Source organism: Lactuca sativa, chromosome 2 (genome assembly GCF_002870075.4).
Source record: "Lactuca sativa cultivar Salinas chromosome 2, Lsat_Salinas_v11, whole genome shotgun sequence".
NCBI classification, from domain to species: Eukaryota; Viridiplantae; Streptophyta; class Magnoliopsida; order Asterales; family Asteraceae; genus Lactuca; species Lactuca sativa.
The window spans coordinates 186,513,353-186,538,709 of record NC_056624.2 but is presented as its reverse complement, the minus strand read 5'-3'; the positions used below and the strand labels follow the sequence as shown (position 1 = coordinate 186,538,709).

The 25,357-nt window shown below is 39.7% G+C and overlaps 1 protein-coding gene across 4 annotated transcripts; it reads right to left on the bottom strand.

The window, feature by feature from the left end:
- Positions 1–8,250: 8,250 nt before the first annotated feature.
- Positions 8,251–11,731, bottom strand: LOC111876397 (E3 ubiquitin-protein ligase RGLG2). 4 transcript variants are annotated; one of them, XM_023872913.3, is made up of 12 exons: positions 11,555–11,731; positions 10,617–11,048; positions 10,325–10,409; positions 10,105–10,245; positions 9,902–10,015; positions 9,708–9,805; positions 9,560–9,639; positions 9,366–9,471; positions 9,159–9,286; positions 8,885–9,080; positions 8,590–8,646; positions 8,251–8,498 (listed from the first exon to the last, which is right to left on the bottom strand). In XM_023872913.3, the coding sequence occupies exons 2-12, from the start codon at positions 10,971–10,973 to the stop codon at positions 8,418–8,420; spliced, it is 1,443 nt and encodes a 480-aa protein (XP_023728681.1). In that variant the 5' UTR covers positions 10,974–11,048; positions 11,555–11,731; the 3' UTR covers positions 8,251–8,417. The 4 variants fall into 4 exon arrangements, with proteins under 4 accessions (XP_023728681.1, XP_023728679.1, XP_023728682.1 ...); XM_023872911.3 differs by having other exon boundaries at positions 10,617–11,034; XM_023872914.3 differs by having other exon boundaries at positions 10,617–11,031.
- Between the last annotated feature and the right edge of the window lie 13,626 nt (positions 11,732–25,357).

Below are 25,357 nucleotides of genomic sequence, written 5' to 3'. Positions count from 1 at the left end.
CCTTCTATGCAAGTGAGAAACTTTTTGGACCCTATCCAAAGTTTTTTGAATACCACATTGACCAATCTTACAGTTTTGTCTTATATATAACTTATAGAAAACTTTAAAAAAGATTTAATTACAAATGGGAAATGATGTGAATTACATTCATAAATTGGAAAGTACAATCATGTACTAATAAATACATCATGCATTGAAAAATATTTGATAACACGACATTTCTAGTTTGTAAAAAAACGAATATTTAAAAAATAATTAAATTTATGTATGCTTTTACAAACCTGTATGCATAAAAATGAATATGTACAAAAAAAAAGTTTAAAAAACTACAGAAAAAAAATACTGTTAAAACGAATATTTAAAAAAGTTGTAGAAAAGTAATTTTGTAAAACCGAATTCGTGAAAAAGTAAATTATAGAGTAATATGTAAAAGAAATTAGAAAAATATATAAAAATAAAGTTGAAAAAACCTTGTAAATTTTGTGTTAAAAGAGTTCGGACAAAATTCAAAAAAAAAAAAAAAAAAAGGGGGGGGGGGGGGGGGGGGCTAGTTGAGCCAGAATTTTTGGCGGGTTAGGTTTTAGACAAAATTGCAAATTTGGTCCCTGTGGTATGTCCAAACTAGCATGTTTGGTCCAAAATGGGTTTGGCTTGCAAAGATGGTCCAATAGTTTCTATTTGTTGCGAGTTTAGTCCAATGGCTTAACAGCCGTTACCAAGCTCCCGTTAATTTACCCATGCCCATCTCACTTAAGGGTATTTTAGTCCATTAATCCCTATAACCGTTCCCGCTAAAGCTCAATAAAAGCAGTTCGTCTCCTCCTCAATAAAGTAGACCGTCGTTCTTTACCAAGATCAATAAAAGCCCTAGACACAAAATCAGTTCTGTTAGTTAAGCTGCGATTTGTAGAGATTATCGGTGGATGAACATAACAATGTGGAACGTAAGGTTGTTAAACACACCCTTCAACCCCAAGGTTGTTTATGGTACGTAATTTGGCCTTTTTCATCTTTTGATTTCTTGATTTTTTTTAAGTAAGTCCAACTGAGGTGTTTTTTTTCTTGTTTTGAAGATGGACACCCAACATTGTTTACCATTAAGTTGTACCATGGAGGTGAGTTCACCAAGTACCCTGATGTTCGTTACATTGATGGAACTGTAAACTATGTTGACATGGTAGACATAGATGAGTTTTCAGTTCATGAGCTCGATGCAATCATGAAGGGTTTTAGATATGGGGTTCCTCCTGTTATATACTACCATTTTCTTGTGCCTGGTGGAGACTTCCACTTTGGTCTTCGCCCTTTAGGAAATGATCAAGATGTTGCAAACTTTTCTCAATATGTCAGTGAGCACAAAGTGATGAAGGTATACATAGAGCATGGTGAAACAAGACTACTCACCTATTTCTTGAATCCTAAGCCTGTTACCAAGGTTACCCTTGTACAGTTAGATGAACCACATGAGGATGTGCAACACATTGATGAAGCTCCTGAAGACCAATCAAAGGAAACACCTGTGATGACTACACCTACTGATAATTTAGTTGATGTGGTGCCCACTCAAGCAAACCAACCTAAAATCCAAGTTAATGAAATAGTTCAAGTCGTATCCTTATCACCTGGATATAATAGGAGAAGGGGTATGAGCAAGGATGGAGTGATGAATACAAGGAAGGTGAGAGCTGCAACAACGAAGTTTATGTCCAAACAAATCATGGATCAAGTAGAATCCAACCCTACTATCCCAGTTAAAGCTCTCCAAGAACAATTACAGAAGAAGTATGGAGTGGGCTTCTCAATCCATAAAGTTTTTAGAGCTAAAGCAGATGCAAAAAAGATTGTAGTGGGTGATTACAAAAAAACAGTATGAAGTTCTGAGAGACTATATCCTTGAGTTGCAGTCAACCAATCCTGATACCACAGTCAAATTAGAACTTGGAGATGTTTCAGAATCTAATTTGGTGAATTGCACTTCAAGATGTTTCAAAAGAATTTATGTTTGTCTAGGGGGGATGAAGAAGGGATTCAAAGCTTGTTTAAGAGATTTCTTGGGGCTAGATGGGGCTCATATGAAAGGCCCTTATCCAGGCCAGATCTTAACTACAGTTGGATTAGATTCAAACAATGGCATATACCCACTTGCATATGCCATTGTAGAGATTGAAAACTGCGAATCTTGGAAGTGGTTCCTTGAATGTCTTGGTGATGACTTGGATCTACATGCTATGTATAATTTCACTTTTGTTAGTGACAGACAAAAGGTAATGGTTGTTTATTTATTATTTTTAATGTTTATTTTGTTAATCATGTGTAATTTGTTGCCAGGGTTTGCTACAAGCAGTTAGTCAACTGTTCCCATGTGCTGAGCATAGGTTCTGTCTCAGACATATACATGAGAACATGAAGAAACAGTGGAGAACTAAGGAATATAAAGATCACCTTTGGGATTGTGCCACAGCTACAACAGTGCCAGAGTTTAACCATTTCATGCACCAATTCAGTTTATTTGACAAATCAGCATATGAATGGTTGAAGTCAATACCACCACAACATTGGGCAAAAAGCCATTTCACAGGTAAGCTATTATGACCCTTTTACCATTTTACCCTTCACATAACATTATGACACTTTTACCCTTTTCTATATAGGGAGAGCAACCACAGACATGCTGTTAAACAACCTTTGTGAGGTGTTTAATGGCAAGCTAGTTGATGGGAGAGACAAACCAATTATTAGCTGCTTGGAGTTTATTAGGGAATATATGATGAAGAGGATATGCAATGTCCTCAGGGTGCAACAAAAGTGTTTAGGCCCACTCACCCCAACAGCAACAAAGATCATGGAGAAGAATGAAGCAGCTGCTACTCAGTACATTGTAGAATGGTGTGGTGATGAAAAATACCAAGTCAAAGGCCCATGGAATGATCAACATGTTGTTGATATGCATGAAAGGGTATGCAACTGCAGGAAATGGGAATTAACAGGTATCCCTTGCAGACATGTGATTTCTGTGTTGTATAACAAAGCAGATCATGGTGAGTGTGTACAAGAGCTCCATACTTATGTCCACAAGGTGCACTGGCTACAAACTTGGAAAACTGCATATGGGTACAAGGTGGAACCAATTAAAGGTCGGGCAATGTGGCCTAGAAGTGAGTGTCCAATGCAGATCACACCTCCCCCACACCGTAATCAACCTGGGAGACCCAAGAGGAAGAGAAGGCAATCCATGGAGGAGAAAAGTCAAAGCAAGAGTCAAAGTCAGAGTCAAAGGTCAGATGTTGGTCCCAGTGAGATTCATGGTCATGGTCCACATGGTGGTGGGAAACTAACAAGAAAGTTTGTTAGTGTGACTTGTAGTAAGTGTGGAAACAAAGGGCACAACTCCAGGACATGCAAAGGTCAGGGAGGGACTTGATGGTCTATGTTGGTTTTATCTTTTGGTTTGACTGTATTGAACAACTTTGGTTTGATTCCTAGATGCAGGATGTCGTTTGTTGCAATAACTTTGTTTTCAATTAACTTATGACATGTATTTTGAAGATGGTAATATGTATTATGTCTTTAGTATGCTTTTGTGTTAACTACATATGGATGCATTATATGTTATCTTTAGAAGGTTATGTATGAACAATAGAACAAATCCATAATTGGTCAATAGATACCAAATTTTCATTAACCATTACTTTGCATTACAACAATGTTCCACATTAGCAAAAAAATACTTAAACCAGACACATATACCCCTATCCTATTACAAAAGATAACCACAATCAACCTGTGGACTTACAACAAGAACAGCAACACAACAACAAAAAAAATCCAACTATAGACTAGGTAATACTTCAACATAGTTGCTTGTTCTTTGATCTTCTCCAGTGCTTTTTCATGCTTGCTTGCTTGTTCTTTTATATCATCCATTGCTTTTCGTAGCTTATTGATTGTCCTAAGCAACCCTGGTATTATAACTTTGGAACGAGCACACATGGGTTCATCATACCACCCAATAAACCCACATGATGAATTCTTGAAAAAAAGAAGAAAGAAACATTAGATCATCAGGGAGTAGTCTTCAAAATAAAGTTTAACACACTTACCAGGTCAGGACATCCCCAAAATCGGCGCCCTGGGTTGTTATCTGTCCACGATGTCCGAACTATCGCCCACTTTCTGCAGACGCACATCACCATTGTCGATGGAGAAGATGAAATCACAGGGGGGTGATCGATGGAGAAGATGAAATTAGAGAGGGAGTAACAGTTAGGGCTTGTTGCTGGAGACGAGAATAGAGACGTTGTAGTCTCTTTATGGACTAAATAATAATAAAATAATAAAGGGGCTAGATGAATGGACTAGAATACCCTTAAGTGAGAGGGGCATGGGTAAATTAACGGGAGCTTGGTAACGGCTGTTAAGCCATTGGACTAAACTCGCAACAAATAGAAACTATTGGACCATCTTTGTAAGCCAAACCCATTTTGGACCAAACATGCTAGTTTGAACATACCACAGGGACCAAATTTGCAATTTTGTCTAGGTTTTATGTTCGTTGGGTCGGGTCAAGGTCGAATCTGAGGCAAGGAGAGTATTGCCTGCTGGCATAAGATAAAAAGAAGACATGGGCTAGGACTAGGACTAGGACTAGGAGTCGTACTCCCCACCTCAAGTTTAGAGTTAACACGCTAAACTAGCAAGACAAACTTGAATCATCTTTAAACATTGGCACAATATATTATAAAGTAAACTTAGAAAGTTATTTTTCATACTTTGTTAATCTAAGAGTTATATAACTATAGAAAGTTGTCATTAGTATTTATTTATTTATATATTTTTAATCTTATTTATTGTAGTCTCGGTTCAATTTGAACAATATTTATATTAAATTTTTGGATCAAAAGAAAAAAAAATGTTTGTTAAGACCGGTTGAAATAAGTAAAATGTCATAAAAAATATTAAAAAAGTAGTTTTTTATAATTAATAAAAAGTATATTTGAAAGAATTAAAAAAAAATAAAATTAAAAAGCTTGTTGAAAAGCTAGTCTGAATAACTTTTAGAAGGTTAGCTTATAAACTATTTTTTGGTTTATCAATTCCAAAACTCAAAAAGTATAAGTTTGCTTACAAGTAGTTGTCCGATGTCAAAGATAGCCTAATTAGCTTGTAACAATTATTAGAGAACGAAGGGTGTAATAATAGTCATTAATATATGGAATTCTTTCTAACACTCCTGTTGATTTTGATAAATTAAATAATGAGGTGATGTTGAGTCGTATTGATTGATCTTTGGAGTTTTTCTCGTTTGCGATATGTTTTCAAGTTCAAGTGATATTTTTCTCTCATGTTGGCACTTTGTTTGGTTCTTCTATTTAATGGACATGGCACACTATAAGTTGACACACAATCTATGTCCTTCCTACTTGCTGCTTTTGCATTTAGCCCAATTAGTCGGCGAAGCCCATTTGTCAAGATAGACTGATGATAAAGTGTCCCTTCACATGGCCCACTTAGTGATTCAAATTAGAGAGCGTTTTTGACCTTGGAGCACAACTGCATCTGCATGTGTCGTGTTGTGATAATGACTCTGAATTCCAATAAAAAAATATGTAATTTAATAACGTGCTGATGCCATCAGATTGTCATACCATAAGGATATTTAATTATCGGTAGTAACACACACTGGGTACTGAGATACATGTATATAATTGAAATAATAATTTCTTAAAAGTACTGTGATTATCGTATTGTTTTTGATAAAAAAAAGTCTAATAAAAAATGCTTGTTTTAATTTCTTGCAGAAGTTAAAACCATACAATATGATTTCATGTTGATCCAGTTTAATAGTCTAACTTAATTAAGCGGATAGATTAAGTTGAAATCTTGGAAGTTGATTCACAAAATGATAATATAATTGATCATATTAATGTTAATAACAACAGTCTTTTGGGGAAAATAAATAATTATAATGGAATTCAAATCGATGGAGTTCATCATCCCATGACAAAAGCAATGACATTTTTGTTTAATAGAATTTATAATTCCGAAACATTCAATTCCATGGAAATGGTGAAGACGATCGAGCATGAAACTTGGTAAAATGAAAGGAGTGATTGCATCCGGCCTTTTGGAACATGATTTCTGACTTTCTGTATCTTCTTTAGAACAATTTTCAAATGCAGAAGGTGTTGCTGATCGGATAGGATCGGATCGGATTGAATTATGATGAACCTTAGAGAGAGAGAGAGAGAGAGAGAGAGAGAGAGAGAGAGAGAGAGCTTGTGTTTATTCGGATTGACGAAAAAAGATAAGTTGATTAATCAACAAACCCTAGCAGCAGAAGAACTAGAAAAAGGCATCTTCGATCCTCTTTTTAGAAGCATTAATAGCGTGAACATGTTTCATAGGTGTAGGAGTGACCTGCATGAACAGATAATTACCAGCAAACAGATCACCGAAATGAGATTGACTTTCCTTAAGCCTCTTCAAAACCTTCTCCAATGACGCCATTACCACCCGAGCTTTTCGCCTCATGAACTTCCTCAAACTTGGGATCTTCATCTTCAGCCTCTTCCTGATGTGCACCTTCTTCAACCTCAACGACCATCGGATTCTCCCCTTAATCTCCCTCTCAATTTCCTTCTCCTTATCGCCGCCGCCTTCGTTTCTCAGCCTCTGGTACGAAAATCCGGTGGCCTCCATCTTGATTTCGATCGAACAAGCAAGGAGAGAATATTTCTGGTGGGATCAGATAAGGAAGAAATAATACGTACGTGTTCGTGTTGTTTCCATTCCGACGTCTTTGTTGATGTGGATGGTAGGGTTGGGTGGTTTATGGAGTTTGTCAGCTGTTGGCGAGTAGAGCATTCAATACATCAATGGCGGATAGTAAGGAAAACGCTGTTAATGTTATTTACGGTTCCTTCCCAGAAGTTTGTTTCTTTTTATTCAAGACACGAAACCTAATTAAAACATGGTTTCTTAATTCTTATAGTATCTTTAGTTATTTTATAGGTAATAGGTTTTTATACGAGTGTTTTGTTATGATTCAAGACAATAGAGAGTGGGGGGAAATTTTCAATAATACGGATACATGATTAAAAATCATAGTAGGAGTGATAAGGGAAATTTAAGTAATGGTACAATATTAGAAAAAAAAAATCAAAAATTTTTGCAGACGTTGTTGGTGCCACTACAGACACCCATACAAAACCGACCCCCGATTGTTTCTATTACTAGCGGAAAGAATGAACATAACAATGAATACATGACTTAACCAATGCTAACTAACTTGAACAGCTTTTAACAACTTATACAGCTATAAAGCCGTGTGACAAAATACAAGATGATCAAACTAACATCTTTTAAGCTAATAGTATTTGACTATAAACTTAAAACATAAACTCCTAAACGTTTATGTACATTCTTTAAAATACAAATGACATAAAATGTGTTTTTAAATAAGTTTTACTTTTTCTTTGTTTAATGTTTTAAATTAATCAATTTTGTTTATGTAGTCTGGTTAAATATATGATAGCATGGTTACAAAAAAGAAAAAAAAATCATGTGATATATTTAAAACTTAGTGACTTTCTAAGTAGTTGGAACTAAGAACGAATATTGCAACTTTTAACGTCGTTTGGATCACTTAAATGTACCAGATGTGAATTCAATTCTTATGTTGTTCTACCCAAAAAAAACATATCAATATTATCACGTAAATTATAAAGAATGTTTTTTTCAACTATCACCATCACGACCACATCGAAAAATACAAGCATATGGACACTTGAACTTTACAAATTGTTGGCTATTTCAACTATTGTTTATTTGTTTTCATGGCCACTTGCTTCTATAAAATTGTCATCATCGATAATGGTATTTCATGTTTTACATTTTTGAACAAGATAAGCGTACCTTCATGTCAAGCATCTTAATCTCAAGTTGAATTATCATATTTGCATGTTTTCCAAACCCACTAAGGCCCATGTCATAGAAATCATTATCATATTTGTATTTTATTTGACATGCATTGCACTCACACTAGAACTAACTTCAAGGTGGCATATTAACTTGCTCTCAATTCTTTATTTTTATTAAAAGACATAAATACCCTTCTTATCCCATGCTCATCACCATAAATAGCCTAAAAAGCTTTTCTTGTCCAGTATAACCAATGGAGTTAAGAGAGCACTTTTCCACAATATAACATCTCCAATATAAGAACATCTCCAAAATTTATCAATAAATAAATAAATAACAAACACATGAATTGATTTACATTTTATAATTTAATTTACATATCCAAAATCCAAATAAAAGACAAATAAATTAATAACAATATAACACATCACCACTCTGAAACTGTAAGACTTGAGCCACTAACCAAAACAAATTATATCCAATAAAAAAACCCAACGTTAATACAACTTTATTCTTGTTTGAATCTCACTCCTACAAATCGGACACAACTTGAGTGTTTGTCCACAGTCACAACATGTCTGCAACATATCATATCATAACACATTATTATTATTATTATTAAACTCTACTCATAAATACAACACACAAATAGAAATTCAATAACCATACCTGATGTCCACAGCCAAAGGCCATATCCTTTGGGTTAGTTAGGCAAATAGGGCATAACTGTAAAAAAAATACACACAAAATATAAACATCACCAACTTCTCATAAATACAAAACACGAACCATACTTTTGTTAGAAAGTACTGGACTTGACAGAAAAAAATTAAAATTATGTCCCATCTACTTCACATCAGTGTAAGTCTTGGTCCAATGGGCCCTGTCTTGTCCTTGTCTCGTACTGTGTAAAAAAATGGGGCATTTGTGTAGCATCAAAAAATAAATAAATAAATAAACGGACCTGATTTTCGTAAGTAGAATTTGGGACAGGTGGCGCCGTGCGATGTACACCACTAGTCGGAGGATAATAAGGAACAGCAGTAACAGGGGTAGTTTCGTCATAATAAGATTGTGATGGTTTTGAGCTGATAAAAGATGGTGCAACATGAACCGGAGGAGGAAGGGCGACCCTTCGTGGAGAAATTCCTTTTCGGCTACTGTTAATTCGAAAACAAGGTCAATGCAAGGTCAAACTTAACTATGGTTGGGTCAAAGGTAGGTGGACTATAAATTACCCGAGTATATTGAGTTCGATTGTTGCTTTATATTGAGTAGGAATTTCCATCAATGCAGCAAGAGCAAATTCTGTCTCCTTACGAATTGGAGCCACATTTTTTGTCATAATTTCCGTGAAGTTCACAAACTGATGAGAACACATAATATGATTACAGGGAGAAGTATCTCACAAATAAAATGTTGAGAAATAGCCTTGTGTATTTTACCTGGAAATTGTCAAAGCTGCGGGCAGGGATATTATCGTCAAATTCCCTCATTGTGTCCCAAGGCCCATCTCCAACCCCAACTAATACAATAGAGAGTGGAAGCTTACTGTTGATGACAAAATTAATCTTTTTTAGAGACCATAATACAGTTTTCATATCATTTATAGATATTTTCAGATGATTAAATTAATTACCTTGCTTCAACTATAGCATCTACAGTTTTCTGTTCTTGTGGACTCAATCGACCACGTTCAGTATCCACACTTCTTGTCACCTATATATAATTACACGATATTAATTTTATATACATACTAAATGACCATTTTATCCTTACATTCCTACCTGGCCATCAGCAATGATAACCAAAACATGATATTGGCCTCCACTTTCTTCAACGGTTGTCATGGCCTTTTCAATGACAGGGGCGAATGATGTAGGGCCTGTGTAAAAGTAAAAGTAAGACATATATTAATATATTTAATATGCACCCAAAAAAGAATAAAAAAGTTGAATTAGTAAGAAAATGATTTCTAGACCTGCAAGCTTTAGATGGGGTAGAATCTCTCTGTACCTACTCAAGACTTCCTCGAATCCATTACAACACCTCTCTTCCGGATAAAAACTGAAAACATCTTGATCATGCGTGGATGCTGCAAGTTACAAAAAAAAGACTTAAGATATTTATTTTAGTGTCTTTAATCATTATAAAGTATAAAGAGTAGCTTTTCAAAAACTATACCATCTCCAAATCCATAACAGGGAATCAAATTATCCTCATCAAAAGCTGCTAGGGTTTTTCCAATAATAGTGATCGCCTGTTCGTAGGGATTCATACCATCTCCGATGTGATGTAAGCTTTTTCTGTGGAAGGATCTTGAACCTGTTTAACCAAACCATGGTTAGCATGTTCTACAACTTCAGTAAAACATTGAAAAAAGTGTCAAGGATGATAATATCACCTGTCCACTCATTGCTCTTGGTGAAGTCAATACCAAGAATGAGGTTAGAAGATTCAAGTCCTGCACGTGCAAGAGCCTCACTCACCTGAACAGAAATTAAATCTCTCATTTAATTAACAACAGACTTTCTAAAAGAACCAGGAAAAGGAAGGAGTTAACAAGAAATTCACATCAATTTTGTAAGACGTGTTCCAGAAAAAGATTGACATACACAAAGGGATCATAGTATTAATAAAACATATGTCACGATCAACAAGTTCAGAATTCAATAAGATACTGTATTTGATGATACCTGTTCCAACGAATGGTAACTATCAGCAATCGTTGAATACCTCCTGTCAAACTTATTTTGAGGTCTATGGGGTGGTGGACCTCCATAGGCAGGGGCTGGAGCCGGGGTTGCAACCGCAGGTCTGTGGGGTGGAGCTGCATAGATTGGGGCTGGATCTGCTGCAGGTGCAGGTGCAGGTGCAGCCGGTGGATATGCTGGATACGCCTCCTGAACAGGGTAATTTTGTTCGTATTGGGTAGGATACGAATAAGACGGTTGAGAATAACTGCTCTGTTGATTTCCAGAAAAAGATGAAGATGGTCGATAAGATGCAGAATTGTAACTCGCGTCCTCCTCCCTTGACGTGTTGGCACCCATCCAATCGAATTCAACCAATTGATACGCAAGGTTCCAAGCTAATCTTTTCTAAAACAACCTTCTGTAAGGTAAACTCTGATGATTTAGACACAAAAGCTTAAAAATTGTATATATCACAGAACTATTCAACTCGATAACAGGATACAGAATAACACGAAAAAAAATAATAAACGTCGTTGTTTCTAGGAACCTAAGAACTAAGAAGGCGGTTAGAGAGGAAACTTCTCCGACGCTAGATTATCGGTGGAGTTACTTATCCCTGTGTATTTCGTGTAGCAAATACAAAAGCTTTTAGATAAACAATCTTTCCAAACAAGTATGTCAACACACGGCACCGGAAAATAAATTATTAATATCTTGTTGCTACAGTCAAAAAAGTAAATTGAATTCAGGAATCATGGTCAAACTAGATCAGCGAAATTCGGTAATTCAGCTTAAATCTGGCACCGCCGCCTAGAACGGAGGCGGCGCGGCTTATATTCGTAATTTTGATCTCTGATTCCCACATAAACGGACGTAATCTGTAATTAAGCCTATTCAGAATACAAGATCAGATGAACTAATGATTCAAAGAGACAAACCTGATTAGATCTTGTGGTTGTATATACTTAAAGAGATTCAATGGAGGAACCTGATTCCGAACTTTTTCGATTAGGAATGAAGTCTACTGGATGGTCTTTCTAATAATTTTGATTTGGGATGAGTGCGGAATCACATGAGTTAGGTGGATGTTGAGTATGCGTGGGGGAATACACGTCAGCAAAGATATGTGCTTTCATCCTTAAATTATGCAGCGGGAAAAAATTAAGCATGTGCAAGTAGATGTTTATTTTGTCATTTTTTACTTTTTGAATAGTTCGAAAATGTAGTTTTAAATTAAATAATAAGGTATTTTCAAAGTTTTTAGGAATTGTAGCTTTTAAATTTCTAAAAGTTAAATTAAAAAATCGTCTGAAAATGAGTTATAAAGTTTTACTAAAAAGACTTCTATGTGTTTCGAATAATTCAATGGTTTGTTTATTGCTATGTATGTAAATTAATAATTATATTTTTTAAAAATAAAATTGCATGTAATTCCAATGTTTTAAAAACCGGTTTGAACCGGCCGGTCGAACCGGTTGGACCGGAAACCGGTGGAGGAAACGGTTCAACTATCACCGGTTTTACATTAATTCTGAACCGGATTGAACCGGTCAGTTTTTAGAAAAACCCGGTTGAACCCGTCAAAATAAATCGGTTGAACCGGCTAAACTGAATAAAAACATATGAAAAAGAACCATTTACATAATAAACTTTGATGAATTTTTTTTCCAAATCTATTTAGTTTTCTTTAAATAAAAATATATAGTAAATGTTATAAAGTTTTTTGATGTGGTTATATTCATCTAAAATTATATTTGGTTTCGATATTATATTTTATTTTCTTTTTCGGCATATATAGATTGATGTAAAACATTAAAACTTATGGTTATGTGTTTTTTTAATGTATTTGGATTCATTTACAACTTATTTTTATATGTATTTTTAATGTTTGAACTTGTAAACATCAAATTCATAATTTATATATGTATGTATGTGTAGGAAAATAGAAAAAACATAAAAAATATAGAAACTGGTTCACTCGGCGGTCGAACCGGGAACCGATCATCATACTGGTTCAACTAAAAAACCGGTTTGTAAAACTTTGTGTAATTCTAATTCATTAAATCGTTAAAATTCAATATTATAATATATAGTGTTTTGACCATTGTTTCAAAAACATGAAGAACAAAAATAATCAACATATAATACTTTAGTAACTATTAAGTCTACAATTGGTTCTAATATGAAAGTGGGGTTTGATGAATATAAAGCATAGTCCTTCGATATAGGATATGACAATTGAGATTGATTGGTGCAAATTCAGCTAGCCACTAGACTTCAAATTTTGCAACCCCCTATCAATTAGACTATTAGTAAGGTTACGGGGGAGTGGCGCGGTTTTACCATACATTAGCCATATTTTTAAGGAGGAACACTGCCATCTGACCACGGTTTCGAGTGCGGTTTGACCGCATGTGATACATGGAAGCCGTGGTCTCTCTCTCCTCCTTTCTTTTCTTCCAACATTTAACAGTCTTTTTTTTCTCAAATAAAATAACCTCACAATCCTTATTTATCCAAACATAAATTCAGTTCTTATATCTTTCTATATCTATTTCTCTCTAAATCACTAGAAAATGTCGTCATCTTCGTCTTCCAAAGAATTTCAGTTTATGTTTGATGTTGTTGTATGTGCTGCTAAAATAGTGGAGTAAATGTATAACGCTTTACACAACGATGAAGCCACTAGTGCGGAACAGAGAACACAAAGATATATTCAGAGCAACTGTGAAGCAACCCAACAACGTTGGGAGCAAGTCTACGTTGACGATAATGCCACTTTTCAAGGGTACTACTTTCGAAGACGTTTCAGAATGTTCAAACCTTTATACGAACGTATAATCGAAGATTTAACGAGGGAATGTATTTTTTTCCAACAACGTCTCGATGCTAGAGGTACACCCGATTTCACTCTCATATAAAAATGCACATTTGCACTTCGTCAATTAGCATATGACACCTCTCCTGATGTGTTGGACGAGAGTTTAAGGATATCCGTCAGGACCTCACGAGATAGTCTACATTATTTTTGTAATTATGTGATTAGGATTTATGGTCTAAAATATTTACATAAGCCTACACACAATGACATCTTACAATTGCAAGTTCATCATGCTAACGTAGATAGCTTTCCTGGAATAAAAGAAAGTTTAGATTGTCTATATTAGCCATGGGAAAATTGCCCTACCTCATACTGTAACAGCCCGGAATCTCAGGTATTATTAAATTATGTTTTTGGGGGTGATTTAAGAGGGGACTCGGCGAGTTGGAGCCTAGACTCGCCGAGTAGGATCGCAGACTTGGTCGCGGGTTCGCGACTGGACTCGACGAGTCCAGATATGGACTCGGCGAGTCGACGCTGTTCAGCAGAAACCCTAACCGTTCGGTTTTGGATCGTATATAACGCCTCTTAGGCCGTCATTGTCCGTCTTTTGGTCGATTGAGAAGAACCCTAATCGTTGTGGACGTCTAGAGCAGGAGAGAAAGCTATTGGAACTTGGAGGAACTTGTTAGGCAAGAAGAAGAAGAATTTGGCCAAAGGAATATCAAAGAGGATCGAGTCCTGAGGTTTGGGGGACACAGAGAGTGCGTTTTCAGGTAATACTCTGACCATTTCTGTTATTTTGATGTGTATACGAATCTAGGGTTTATGAAACCCACTTAGTGATTAGATGGGTTATTATGTTATTACCCAAACGTTTATACCCCAGTAATAAGATGTTTAGAAGTCCAGAAAGTCCCATGATTGTATATCTCGGGACCATACGTAATTTAGGAAGCAGTTGCTCGCCTGCATGGCATGGACTCGCCGAGTTGTTCTTCAGACTCGGCGAGTAGCTTGAAGATTTACTGGGACTCGCCGAGTTGTTCTTCAGACTCGGCGAGTGGAGTCGGGGTGGCCCCACGATTCTTCCAGGAGTAACTCGTCGGGTCGAGGAGGATACTCGACGAGTAGATAGGGAATCTCAGAGAGTTGGAGGACGTCTAGACTCGCCGAGTCGCCATGGCACTCGCCGAGTCCGGTCGAGTTGACCGTTGACCAGAGTTGACCTAAGTCTGACTTCTTAGGGATAGTCACACTTAGAAGATATAAGTGTTAATGAGATATGTGATGTTATAGGGAGGTTGTAGCTCGTCGGATTGTGCACGAGTCATTTCGGGATTTGCTAGCTTTCAGCTTTTACGAGGTGAGTCTTCTCACTATACTGTACCCGGAAGGGTTTGACTGTGTGACCGGAAGGTCGGATATGATATGTGATATGTATGCTATATGTGGTAAGTTAATTGTTATATGTGTTATGTATGTTATGGGCCGGAAGGCGATTATATTATGGGCCGGAAGGCAATATGTTATGGGCCGGAAGGCGATATGTTGTGTGATGGACCGGAAGGTCGGCGTGGGTAGGACCGGAAGGTTTACCCAGCAAGGACGGAAGTCCCCTGAGACACATGGACTGGAAGGTCGGGGCCTGGAAAGGCGTATGTGCGTAAGTCGTATATTGGGGAACTCACTAAGCATTTATGCTTACAGTTGTTGTGCATGTATTTCAGGTACTAGCGAGGACCGTGGGAAGGCGCCGGCGTGATCGATACACACTGAAGAATGCTTTTATGATCTTGGGATTTTGATTATTTGTATTTGACAGAATACTTAAACTATTTATGCCTTGTTATGAATGGAAATAAATATATTTTTAAAATGAAAAATTTGTTTGAAAATTTGCGTTGTTACAATTGGTATCAGAGCCTTGGTTTGAGGGATTCGGGTGCACCTTCGGGAGTAGCTGAACTCAAACCGAGGATTTGAGGAAAACTTTTTAAATAAAGGCATAAACTTTTGTAAATGGTTTCGTGGTAAGCAGAAAAGAAGCAGTGTGTACGATCAGTCAGCGCCCGAACGGTAAAGATCCCCAAAATACCTTACAATATTATATGATATGAATTGTTATGCATGCTAGAAGACTAGGTATTCATGATAGGACTAGAGTGGCCTGATTTGTGATGCCTTAGTCTAGGGAAATTTGCCTATATGAGATGCGTTGCTAGTATGCGGGTAGATAGTGCATATCAGAAGTAGAGTACTCACTATCTGGAGTTTGGGGAGGAGGACTTGGGATGAACGCTGATGCGGTGTGGTCGGTAGTATTGGGCCTGTACTACCGAGGACACCGGGTCAGTGGGAGACCCAAGTAAGAATCCCTGGATATCTGGGACTGAGTAGGGTTGCGTATCGAGTACGATTATACTCGGTGGAGTCTCTGATAGTTTTATGTTGTATTTCAGAGACATCATGGTTAGACCGCGCCACGGAGCGAGTTCGAGCGGTGTGAGTGACGAGGAGATTCATCAGATGATTCACGAGGAGGTAGCGGCGGCGATCCGGGCTGAGATCCCGGAGATGTTTGGGTCTATTAAGACCACACTGATGGAGACGTTCGATGAGCGGTACGCCGCATTGACTGAGGCTGCAACCGCTGCAGCTACCGCAGCTGTGGCCGCTGCTAGGCCACAGGGGGGTGATTCGTTGCTGTTCCGAGAGTTCAGCAACACTAAGCCACCAGAGTTCGATGGGACGCAGGATCCGATTGCTGCGATGAGGTGGATCGCGGATATAGAGGGGTGCTTCTACACTTGTTCATGCCCGGAGCACCTGAGGGTACGGTTCGCATTGAACCAGCTCCGTCTGGGAGCGAAGGACTGGTGGAAGTTCGTGACGGCGAACTTCACTTTGGCAGAGACTACAGCAGTAACATGGGAGGGGTTTACTGCCATGTTCAGAGATGAGTACGTTCCCCCGGTGGAGAGGGAACGATTGGTTCAGGAGTTCTTAACCCTCAAGCAGGGTACTGATTCTGTCGCGGTGATCACGCGGAAGTTTCATGAGAGGGCGATGTTCTGCCCCGAGCTGGTGTCCACTGATCAGGCTCGGATGAGCCGGTACTTAGGAGTGTTGAGGAGGGATATCCGGGAGTTTGTGTCAAACTCCACTTACCATACTTTTGCTGAGCTTCAGGCGAATGCCAGGAAGCGCGAGATCGAGTTGGAGACCCAGGCCAGGGAGGAGGCCAAGTCTCAGCGGGTGGACCGGCGACCGGCTCAGTTCCAGCCGGCAGCCAAGCGGGTAAAGTCCGCCGATGCGAGCAAAGGAGGTTCGAAGGGCCGCACTTGCGGAAAGTGCAGCAAGGGTCATGAGGGGGCGTGTCGATCTGGTGCTTGCTACAAGTGTGGCAAGGAGGGGCACATTGCTAGGGAGTGTCCCAAGGGATTTACGGTTTGCTTTCATTGCAACCAGACAGGCCATAGGAAGGCCGAATGCCCTCAGCTTCTTCAGGGATCTGCACCTGCTGCCGGAGCTACTGCGACTCGACCGGTGAAGGTCGAGGCCCCGAGGGCTCGGGGAAGAGCCTTTCAGCTGACTGCGGAAGAGGTCCGCGCTGCGCCCGATGTCGTGGCAGGTATGTTGTAATTCATGTATTTATTTTAAATGTCGAGACGTTATGCTTATGTTATTATATGCATAGGTACTTTCCTTGTGAACTCTGTGCCTGCCTTAGTGTTATTTGACTCGGGTGCGAGTAGGTCCTTTGTGTCCTTAGCCTTTAGTCAGCATATCAGCGTTAGTCGTGAGTCGTTGAGTCGACCTTTGAGAGTTTCTATAGCTGACGAGAAAGTGATTTGTGCCACGGAAGTTCTTCGGGGATGTGTACTAGAGATTTTCGGGGTTGAATTCCCGATTGACCTGATTCCTATTGCGATGGGTGATGTCTGTGTCATCGTGGGCATGGACTGGTTGAGCCGATTTGGCGCTGTCATCGACTGTGAGCGTCAGTTGGTGACTATACGAGACCATAGTGGGGGAGTTCTTTCGGTGTACGGTGAGGGTACCCGTTCGGGATCAGCTTTTTGTTCGGCCGCTAGGGCGAGGCAGTGTCTACAGCAGGGCTGTAAGGGTTTTGTGGCGTATGTGATGGATACGCGGGAGGTTTCCGAGAGACCGAAATCAGTTGAGGAGGTCCCTGTGGTGCGTGAGTTTCCAGATGTTTTTCCCGAGGAGCTGCCGGGAGTACCTCCTGTGAGGCAAGTAGAGTTTGGTATCGATCTGGTTCCGGGGGCCGCGCCTATTGCTAAGGTGCCTTATCGTCTTGCACCTCCAGAGATGCAAGAGTTGTCCTCGCAGCTCCAGGAGTTGCTGGGGAAGGGATTCATTCGGCCGAGCAGCTCGCCGTGGGGAGCACCTATTCTGTTCGTCAAGAAGAAGGATGGTTCACACCGGATGTGTATTGATTACCGGGAGTTGAACAAGTTGACGGTCAAGAACCGTTACCCGTTACCGAGGATCGATGATTTATTCGATCAATTGCAGGGAGCGTCTTGGTTTTCCAAGATCGATCTGAGGTCAGGGTACCATCAGGTGAGAGTACGGGAGGGGGATGTCCAGAAGACAGCGTTTAGGACGCGATATGGGCATTATGAGTTTGTGGTGATGCCTTTCGGGCTCACCAATGCCCCGACTGTGTTCATGGATCTCATGAATAGAGTATGCAGACCGATGTTGGATCGGTCAGTGATTGTATTTATCGACGACATTCTGGTGTATTCTAGATCTAGAAAGCAGCATGAGGAGCATTTGAGGGAGGTCCTCGAGGTATTGTGGTCGGAGAAGCTTTATGCAAAGTTCTCCAAATGTGACTTCTGGCTGCGAGAGGTCCAATTTCTAGGACATGTTGTCAATCAGAAAGGGATATTGGTCGATCCGGCCAAGGTTGAGGCGGTGATGAGTTGGGAGGTGCCGAAGTCACCTTCTGAGATCAGGAGCTTCCTTGGGTTGGCAGGGTATTATCGGAGATTCATCAAGGATTTCTCCAAGATCGCAGTGCCACTCACCAGATTGACCCGGAAGGGTGTTGCATTCTCATGGGGGCCCGAGCAGCAGACCTCCTTTGAGACACTTCGCCAGAGGTTATGCGAAGCCCCGGTATTAGCTCTCCCAGAAGGGATGGAAGATTTTGTGGTATATTGCGACGCATCGATTTCGGGACTGGGTGTAGTGTTGATGCAGAGGGGTCATGTGATAGCTTATGCGTCGAGGCAGCTGAAGCCTCATGAGGCGAGACACCCTACGCATGATTTAGAGTTGGGAGCAGTAGTGTTCGCTCTCAAGATTTGGCGTCACTACCTGTATGGGGTTCGATGTACGATATATACGGACCATAAGAGCTTGAAGTATTTGATGGATCAGCCCAATCTAAATATGCGTCAGAGGAGGTGGCTGGATGTGGTCAAGGATTATGATTGTGAGATCCTGTACCACCCAGGTAAGGCTAATGTGGTGGCCGACGCGTTGAGCCGCAAGGCGGAGAGCACTCCATTGCGAGATGTATGCTTGAGACTGACTGTGATGACTCCTGTATTGGATGCTATTCGTGGGGCACAGGCCGAAGCGGTGCGACCAGAAATGCAGAAGAAAGAGCGGGTTATGGGGCTAATTTCAGAGTTCGTTCAGGATGGTCGAGGGCTTATGACATTTCAGGGCCGGATTTGGGTACCGTTCGTGGGCGGTACACGTATTACTTTGATGGGAGAGGCTCATAGATCGAAATTCTCGATCCATCCCGGTGCTACGAAGATGTATTTGGACTTGAGGAAAGAGTATTGGTGGCCCTGTATGAAGAGGGACGTCGCATGGTTCGTTGAGAGGTGCTTGACCTGTCGTAGGTTTAAGGCCGAGCACCAGAGACCGCATGGCAAGTTACAGCCATTGGAGATCCCCGAGTGGAAGTGGGAACAAATCGCTATGGATTTTATCACCAAATTGTCGAGGACTGCTAGGGGAGTTGATGCAATTTGGGTGATTGTGGATAGGTTGACGAAGAGTGCACACTTCCTTGCCATCAGTGAGAGTTCTTCAGCGGAGAAGTTGGCGGAGATATATGTGAGAGAGGTGGTATCTCGGCATGGGGTGCCGATCTCGATTGTTTCAGACCGTGATGTGCGTTTCACTTCCAGGTTCTGGAAGAAATTCCATGAGGAGCTGGGTACCAAATTGCATTTTAGTACCGCATACCATCCCCAGACAGACGGTCAGAGCGAGCGGACGATTCAAACACTGGAGGACATGCTTCGAGCGTGTATGTTAGACTTCGGGGGTAGCTGGGATGCATATTTACCCTTAGCAGAGTTTTCCTACAACAACAGCCATCATTCGAGCATTGGTATGCCACCTTTTGAGCTGTTGTATGGTAGGAGGTGTCGGACCCCCATTTGCTGGGGAGCGGTGGGACAGAGAGTGATGGGCAGCACGGAGATCGTGCTCCAGACGACAGAGCAGATTCAGCAAGTGAGACAAAGGTTATTGACCGCCCAGAGCCGGCAGAAGAGTTATGCAGACAGGCGCCGATCCGAGCTTGAATTTCAGGTCGGCGACTTCGTTCTCCTAAAGGTCTCTCCTTGGAAAGGAGTGATTCGATTCAGGAAGAGGGGCAAGTTGGGTCCCCGGTATATTGGGCCATTTCGTGTGAGTGCAAGGATAGGCCGGGTAGCCTATCGGTTGGAGTTACCAGCGGAGTTGGGACAGATCCACGACACCTTTCATGTGTCGCAATTGAGGAAGTGCATAGCCGATGAGTCGGCGGTGGTTCCATTAGAGGATATTCAGGTGGATGCGAGCCTGAATTATGCGGAGAGACCAGTGGCTATCAGGGATTGGAAGATCAAGGTTCTGAGGAACAAGGAGGTACCTCTGGTGTTGGTTCAATGGCAACACCGTAAGGGATCGGAAATGACTTGGGAGCCGGAACGTGAGATGCGGGAGCAACATCCGGAACTATTTTCAGAATGAGACTTCGAGGGCGAAGTCTAATCTTAGCGGGGGAGAGTTGTAACAGCCCGGAATCTCAGGTATTATTAAATTATGTTTTTGGGGGTGATTTAAGAGGGGACTCGGCGAGTTGGAGCCTAGACTCGCCGAGTAGGATCGCAGACTTGGTCGCGGGTTCGCGACTGGACTCGACGAGTCCAGATATGGACTCGGCGAGTCGACGCTGTTCAGCAGAAACCCTAACCGTTCGGTTTTGGATCGTATATAACGCCTCTTAGGCCGTCATTGTCCGTCTTTTGGTCGATTGAGAAGAACCCTAATCGTTGTGGACGTCTAGAGCAGGAGAGAAAGCTATTGGAACTTGGAGGAACTTGTTAGGCAAGAAGAAGAAGAATTTGGCCAAAGGAATATCAAAGAGGATCGAGTCCTGAGGTTTGGGGGACACAGAGAGTGTGTTTTCAGGTAATACTCTGACCATTTCTGTTATTTTGATGTGTATACGAATCTAGGGTTTATGAAACCCACTTAGTGATTAGATGGGTTATTATGTTATTACCCAAACGTTTATACCCCAGTAATAAGATGTTTAGAAGTCCAGAAAGTCCCATGATTGTATATCTCGGGACCATACGTAATTTAGGAAGCAGTTGCTCGCCTGCATGGCATGGACTCGCCGAGTTGTTCTTCAGACTCGGCGAGTAGCTTGAAGATTTACTGGGACTCGCCGAGTTGTTCTTCAGACTCGGCGAGTGGAGTCGGGGTGGCCCCGCGATTCTTCCAGGAGTAACTCGTCGGGTCGAGGAGGATACTCGACGAGTAGATAGGGAATCTCAGAGAGTTGGAGGACGTCTAGACTCGCCGAGTCGCCATGGCACTCGCCGAGTCCGGTCGAGTTGACCGTTGACCGTTGACCAGAGTTGACCTAAATCTGACTTCTTAGGGATAGTCACACTTAGAAGATATAAGTGTTAATGAGATATGTGATGTTATAGGGAGGTTGTAGCTCGTCGGATTGTGCACGAGTCATTTCGGGATTTGCTAGCTTTCAGCTTTTACGAGGTGAGTCTTCTCACTATACTGTACCCGGAAGGGTTTGACTGTGTGACCGGAAGGTCGGATATGATATGTGATATGTATGCTATATGTGGTAAGTTAATTGTTATATGTGTTATGTATGTTATGGGCCGGAAGGCAATATGTTATGGGCCGGAAGGCGATATGTTGTGTGATGGACCGGAAGGTCGGCGTGGGTAGGACCGGAAGGTTTACCCAGCAGGGACGGAAGTCCCCTGAGACACATGGACCGGAAGGTCGGGGCCTGGAAAGGCGTATGTGCGTAAGTCGTATATTGGGGAACTCACTAAGCATTTATGCTTACAGTTGTTGTGCATGTATTTCAGGTACTAGCGAGGACCGTGGGAAGGCGCCGACGTGATCGATACACATTGAAGAATGCTTTTATGATCTTGGGATTTTGATTATTTGTATTTGACAGAATACTTAAACTATTTATGCCTTGTTATGAATGGAAATAAATATATTTTTAAAATGAAAAATTTGTTTGAAAATTTGCGTTGTTACACATACCATGGTCATTTACCCGATGTGATCATGGTCAACCAACGGTCATACTTGAAGCGGTGGCTTCACATGATACGTGGATTTGGTATGCTTTTTTTGCTTCCCTTGGTTTGCTTAACGACATCGACGTTCTTAATCCTTCACCTATATTTAACAACATATATGATGGTTATGCACCATATTCTTCATTTCAAATGCATGGAACGCCATATAAGTATCGTTATTATCTTGTTGATGAGATCTATCCTAAGTATGTTGTGTTTGTTAAATCATTTTCATGTCCACATGATTCTAGACACAATAAATTCAAGAGAGCTCAAGAAAGAGCTAGGAATGATGGCGAGCGGGCCTTTGGAGCTCTTAAGAAACGTTGGTACATACTAAAAAACCAACAATTATTTCCAGCGAGTGAAAACTTGAAGAAGTCATGTGCGCATGTATCATATTGCATAATTTGATAATTGAATATGAAGGAAGACCGATGTATGCATATGACGAACATAAAACCATCCCCGAGACACAATCAATAAAAATTAGTAGTGAAGAGTACATGGATACGAGAGCAGAGATACATAACACTGAAACATTTCACAATTTTCGCATGGACTAATTGGAACACGTCTACGGGATTCAACACATTAACCTCAATTTGGATCCCCCGGATGACTCAGAAGATGAGCTCTCGAATGAAGACTTCATGTAGTATGTTTTATTTTAATTATAGTATTTTTTTTTTCTTTATTTGATGTGTTTTTTTTTTTTTTTTTTTTTTTTTTTTTTTAAGTTTGTAAGTTTATTTCTAGTTTTTTTCTAAGCGTTTTTGATTTTTTTTATTGTAATGTTATGTTTTTTTAAGTAAGACAATGAAATGTTTTTTTTTTTTTTTATTTTAAGTAATGATATGCTATTTTTTTTTTATTAAAAATGAAGTATTTATTTAAATTAAACTATTAAAAAAAATATGGCACCACTAACAAAGAAACACGCTTTTGTATTAAAATCCAACATGGGGTTTACATGGTTGTGGATGGAATGTGGTAAGAATAACATCACTCTCTCCATATTAATTAACTAACACAACACAAGGTATTTTCAGATCATATATTTTAAAGTATAGGAATCCTTCGATGTAGCAGATGACAATCGAGATTGATTACCACAATATGTATCCATATGAGCAAATCCAGCTATCCAATGGACTCTCAACAAATTGTCGACCACAAGAGACGTAGGGATGAGGGAGTTGTTAAAAGATAGGAAGGAGAGATTAGGGTTTGTCATTATGTTTCTTCTTTACTTAATGACCACAAACATCCCTTAAATATTTATATTGTTGGGTAAGGTTTTTTAAGTCTATGCGAATCAACTAATAAAGTAAACTTATTACTTTCATAATTGATTATTAAATAAACTAATTTATTTATTATTAAATATACGACTTGATTTGATTTTATAAATAATAAACAACAATATTATTTTTTATTGTTTTAGTTGATAAAAAATATATTTATCGTAAAAATGTATTATTTATTTTGGATTTTTTATCTTTTAAAATGTGACCTTATAACATCACCGATTATTAGCAATATTTTCAACAAAATTAGGTATATAACCACAAAGGTTTCAAAAACTATTACATTATCTATCGATTTCATTCGGTATTGGATAACAGTTAGGCTGGACGGAGAGGGGTGCGGGGAGAAAGGGCGGGACTCTTCCCGCTCACCGGAACACCATATCGTCGGTGGGGGAAAGGGTACGCGGGAAGGAGGTGGGGGAGGGGCTGCCGCAGTCTCTCTCTTCCTCCAATTGGTAAGAATCCGATTTTTTTTGTGAGACCGTTTTTTAACGGTAGGAAATATATATATATATATATATATATATATATATATATATATATATATATATATATATATATAGTTTCAACGACTATATGCCAAATTTATTTATTTATTAACATCTACAACATCTATAAATACCCATACCTTTTAACCTTCAAACTCACACCTTCTTCCTTCAATTTCTCTCTATTTCTTCAAAAAATGAATTCCGACAATTAAACTCCAATCTCTGATAGAAGGAAAAATACCAATGTTTCGATTTTAAGCACCTTAACTCGAAACATTTTCATTATCGATTCATCACAAGGGGTTTATCGTCCCCAACTCGATGCTCCCATTTAATATCCACTACAATCCCGATACCAAAATGTTAGGCAATATTACCCAATCCAAGTTCCAAATGTAACTCCTAACATGTTCTCAAACTTTGTTGTTTTGCTCAATCAACATTGGTCTAATCAACCACAAACTCAAATCACACTCTTTCAATATCAAACCCAAACCCAACCCCAATCCCAACACACAACCCTCTCGATCTCAACCACAATACGAAAACATCGATGAGTTGGATGAAGAAATTATACAGGAAACTCAACTCATACCACCCCCCCAACGCCGCAAAGGAAAAAAAAAAGTGCAGGGGGTGTTACACAACCGGGAAGATATAGACCGATATCATGACATCCACAAGAAGAGATAATTGTGGTAAAAGCTTGGATTGACATTTCAGATGATTCAACAATTGGAAATGCACAACCGACAGATCATTTTGGATTTGCATTCTAGAGAGGTTTCGGACAGAGATGGACAAAGGTGACGAGTACCATACCAATCATCAATTGAATTCAAAGTTTTGAGATATAGCGATTGCCATTTCAAAAATGAACGAGCGGTACAACAATCTAAAAACCCAACAGAGAAGCGCCCAAGGAGATGAAGAAATACTTCGATAAACTTTGCATTTTTATCTAGAGGAAACGGGAAATCCATTCAAGCGGCACGATTGTTGGAAAATATTGATTAAAAGTCCTAGGTGGAAAAAATACGAGCAATGGTTTGTATCTGGAGTACAACAATCAAAGTGAACGAAAATGACTCTAGTGGTTACACAAATTCCTCCGATGTCGGGTCGGTCTAGATTTTAAATGAGGAAGACGAACTCAAGCTAGAAGAAATTGTCTGACCGATGAGTAGGGACAAAGCAAAAAAGAAGGGAAAGGGGACTTCTTCGGGTGCATCGGATTTCAACATGGATGCGGACGAGATGCGGAAATTGTCGGAGACATTTGATCGATATAATCTTAATTTCACTGAACGTTTGGCATTCGACAAAGAAAAAGAAGGAGCGCGCGGAGAAATAAGAAATTGAGGATATGATGTTCTTGTTGGAAAACACCGATCATATATTGGGACCGGCTCTCGAGCTCGTTTTGAAAAAGAATGAGAAGATTATGAAAAAATATTTTCCGTAGATTGTTATGTTTTTTTTTACAATGTAATTA

Coding starts and splice junctions, on each gene's coding strand:
- LOC111876397 (XM_023872913.3), bottom strand. CDS start 10,973: ATGGGTGCCAACACGTCAAGGGAGGAGGACGCGAGTTACAATTCTGCA. Junction 10,246..10,324: donor CAAGAGCAATGAGTGGACAG/GTGATATTATCA, acceptor TTGGTTAAACAG/GTTCAAGATCCTTCCACAGA. Junction 9,640..9,707: donor TTATCATTGCTGATGGCCAG/GTAGGAATGTAA, acceptor AATTATATATAG/GTGACAAGAAGTGTGGATAC.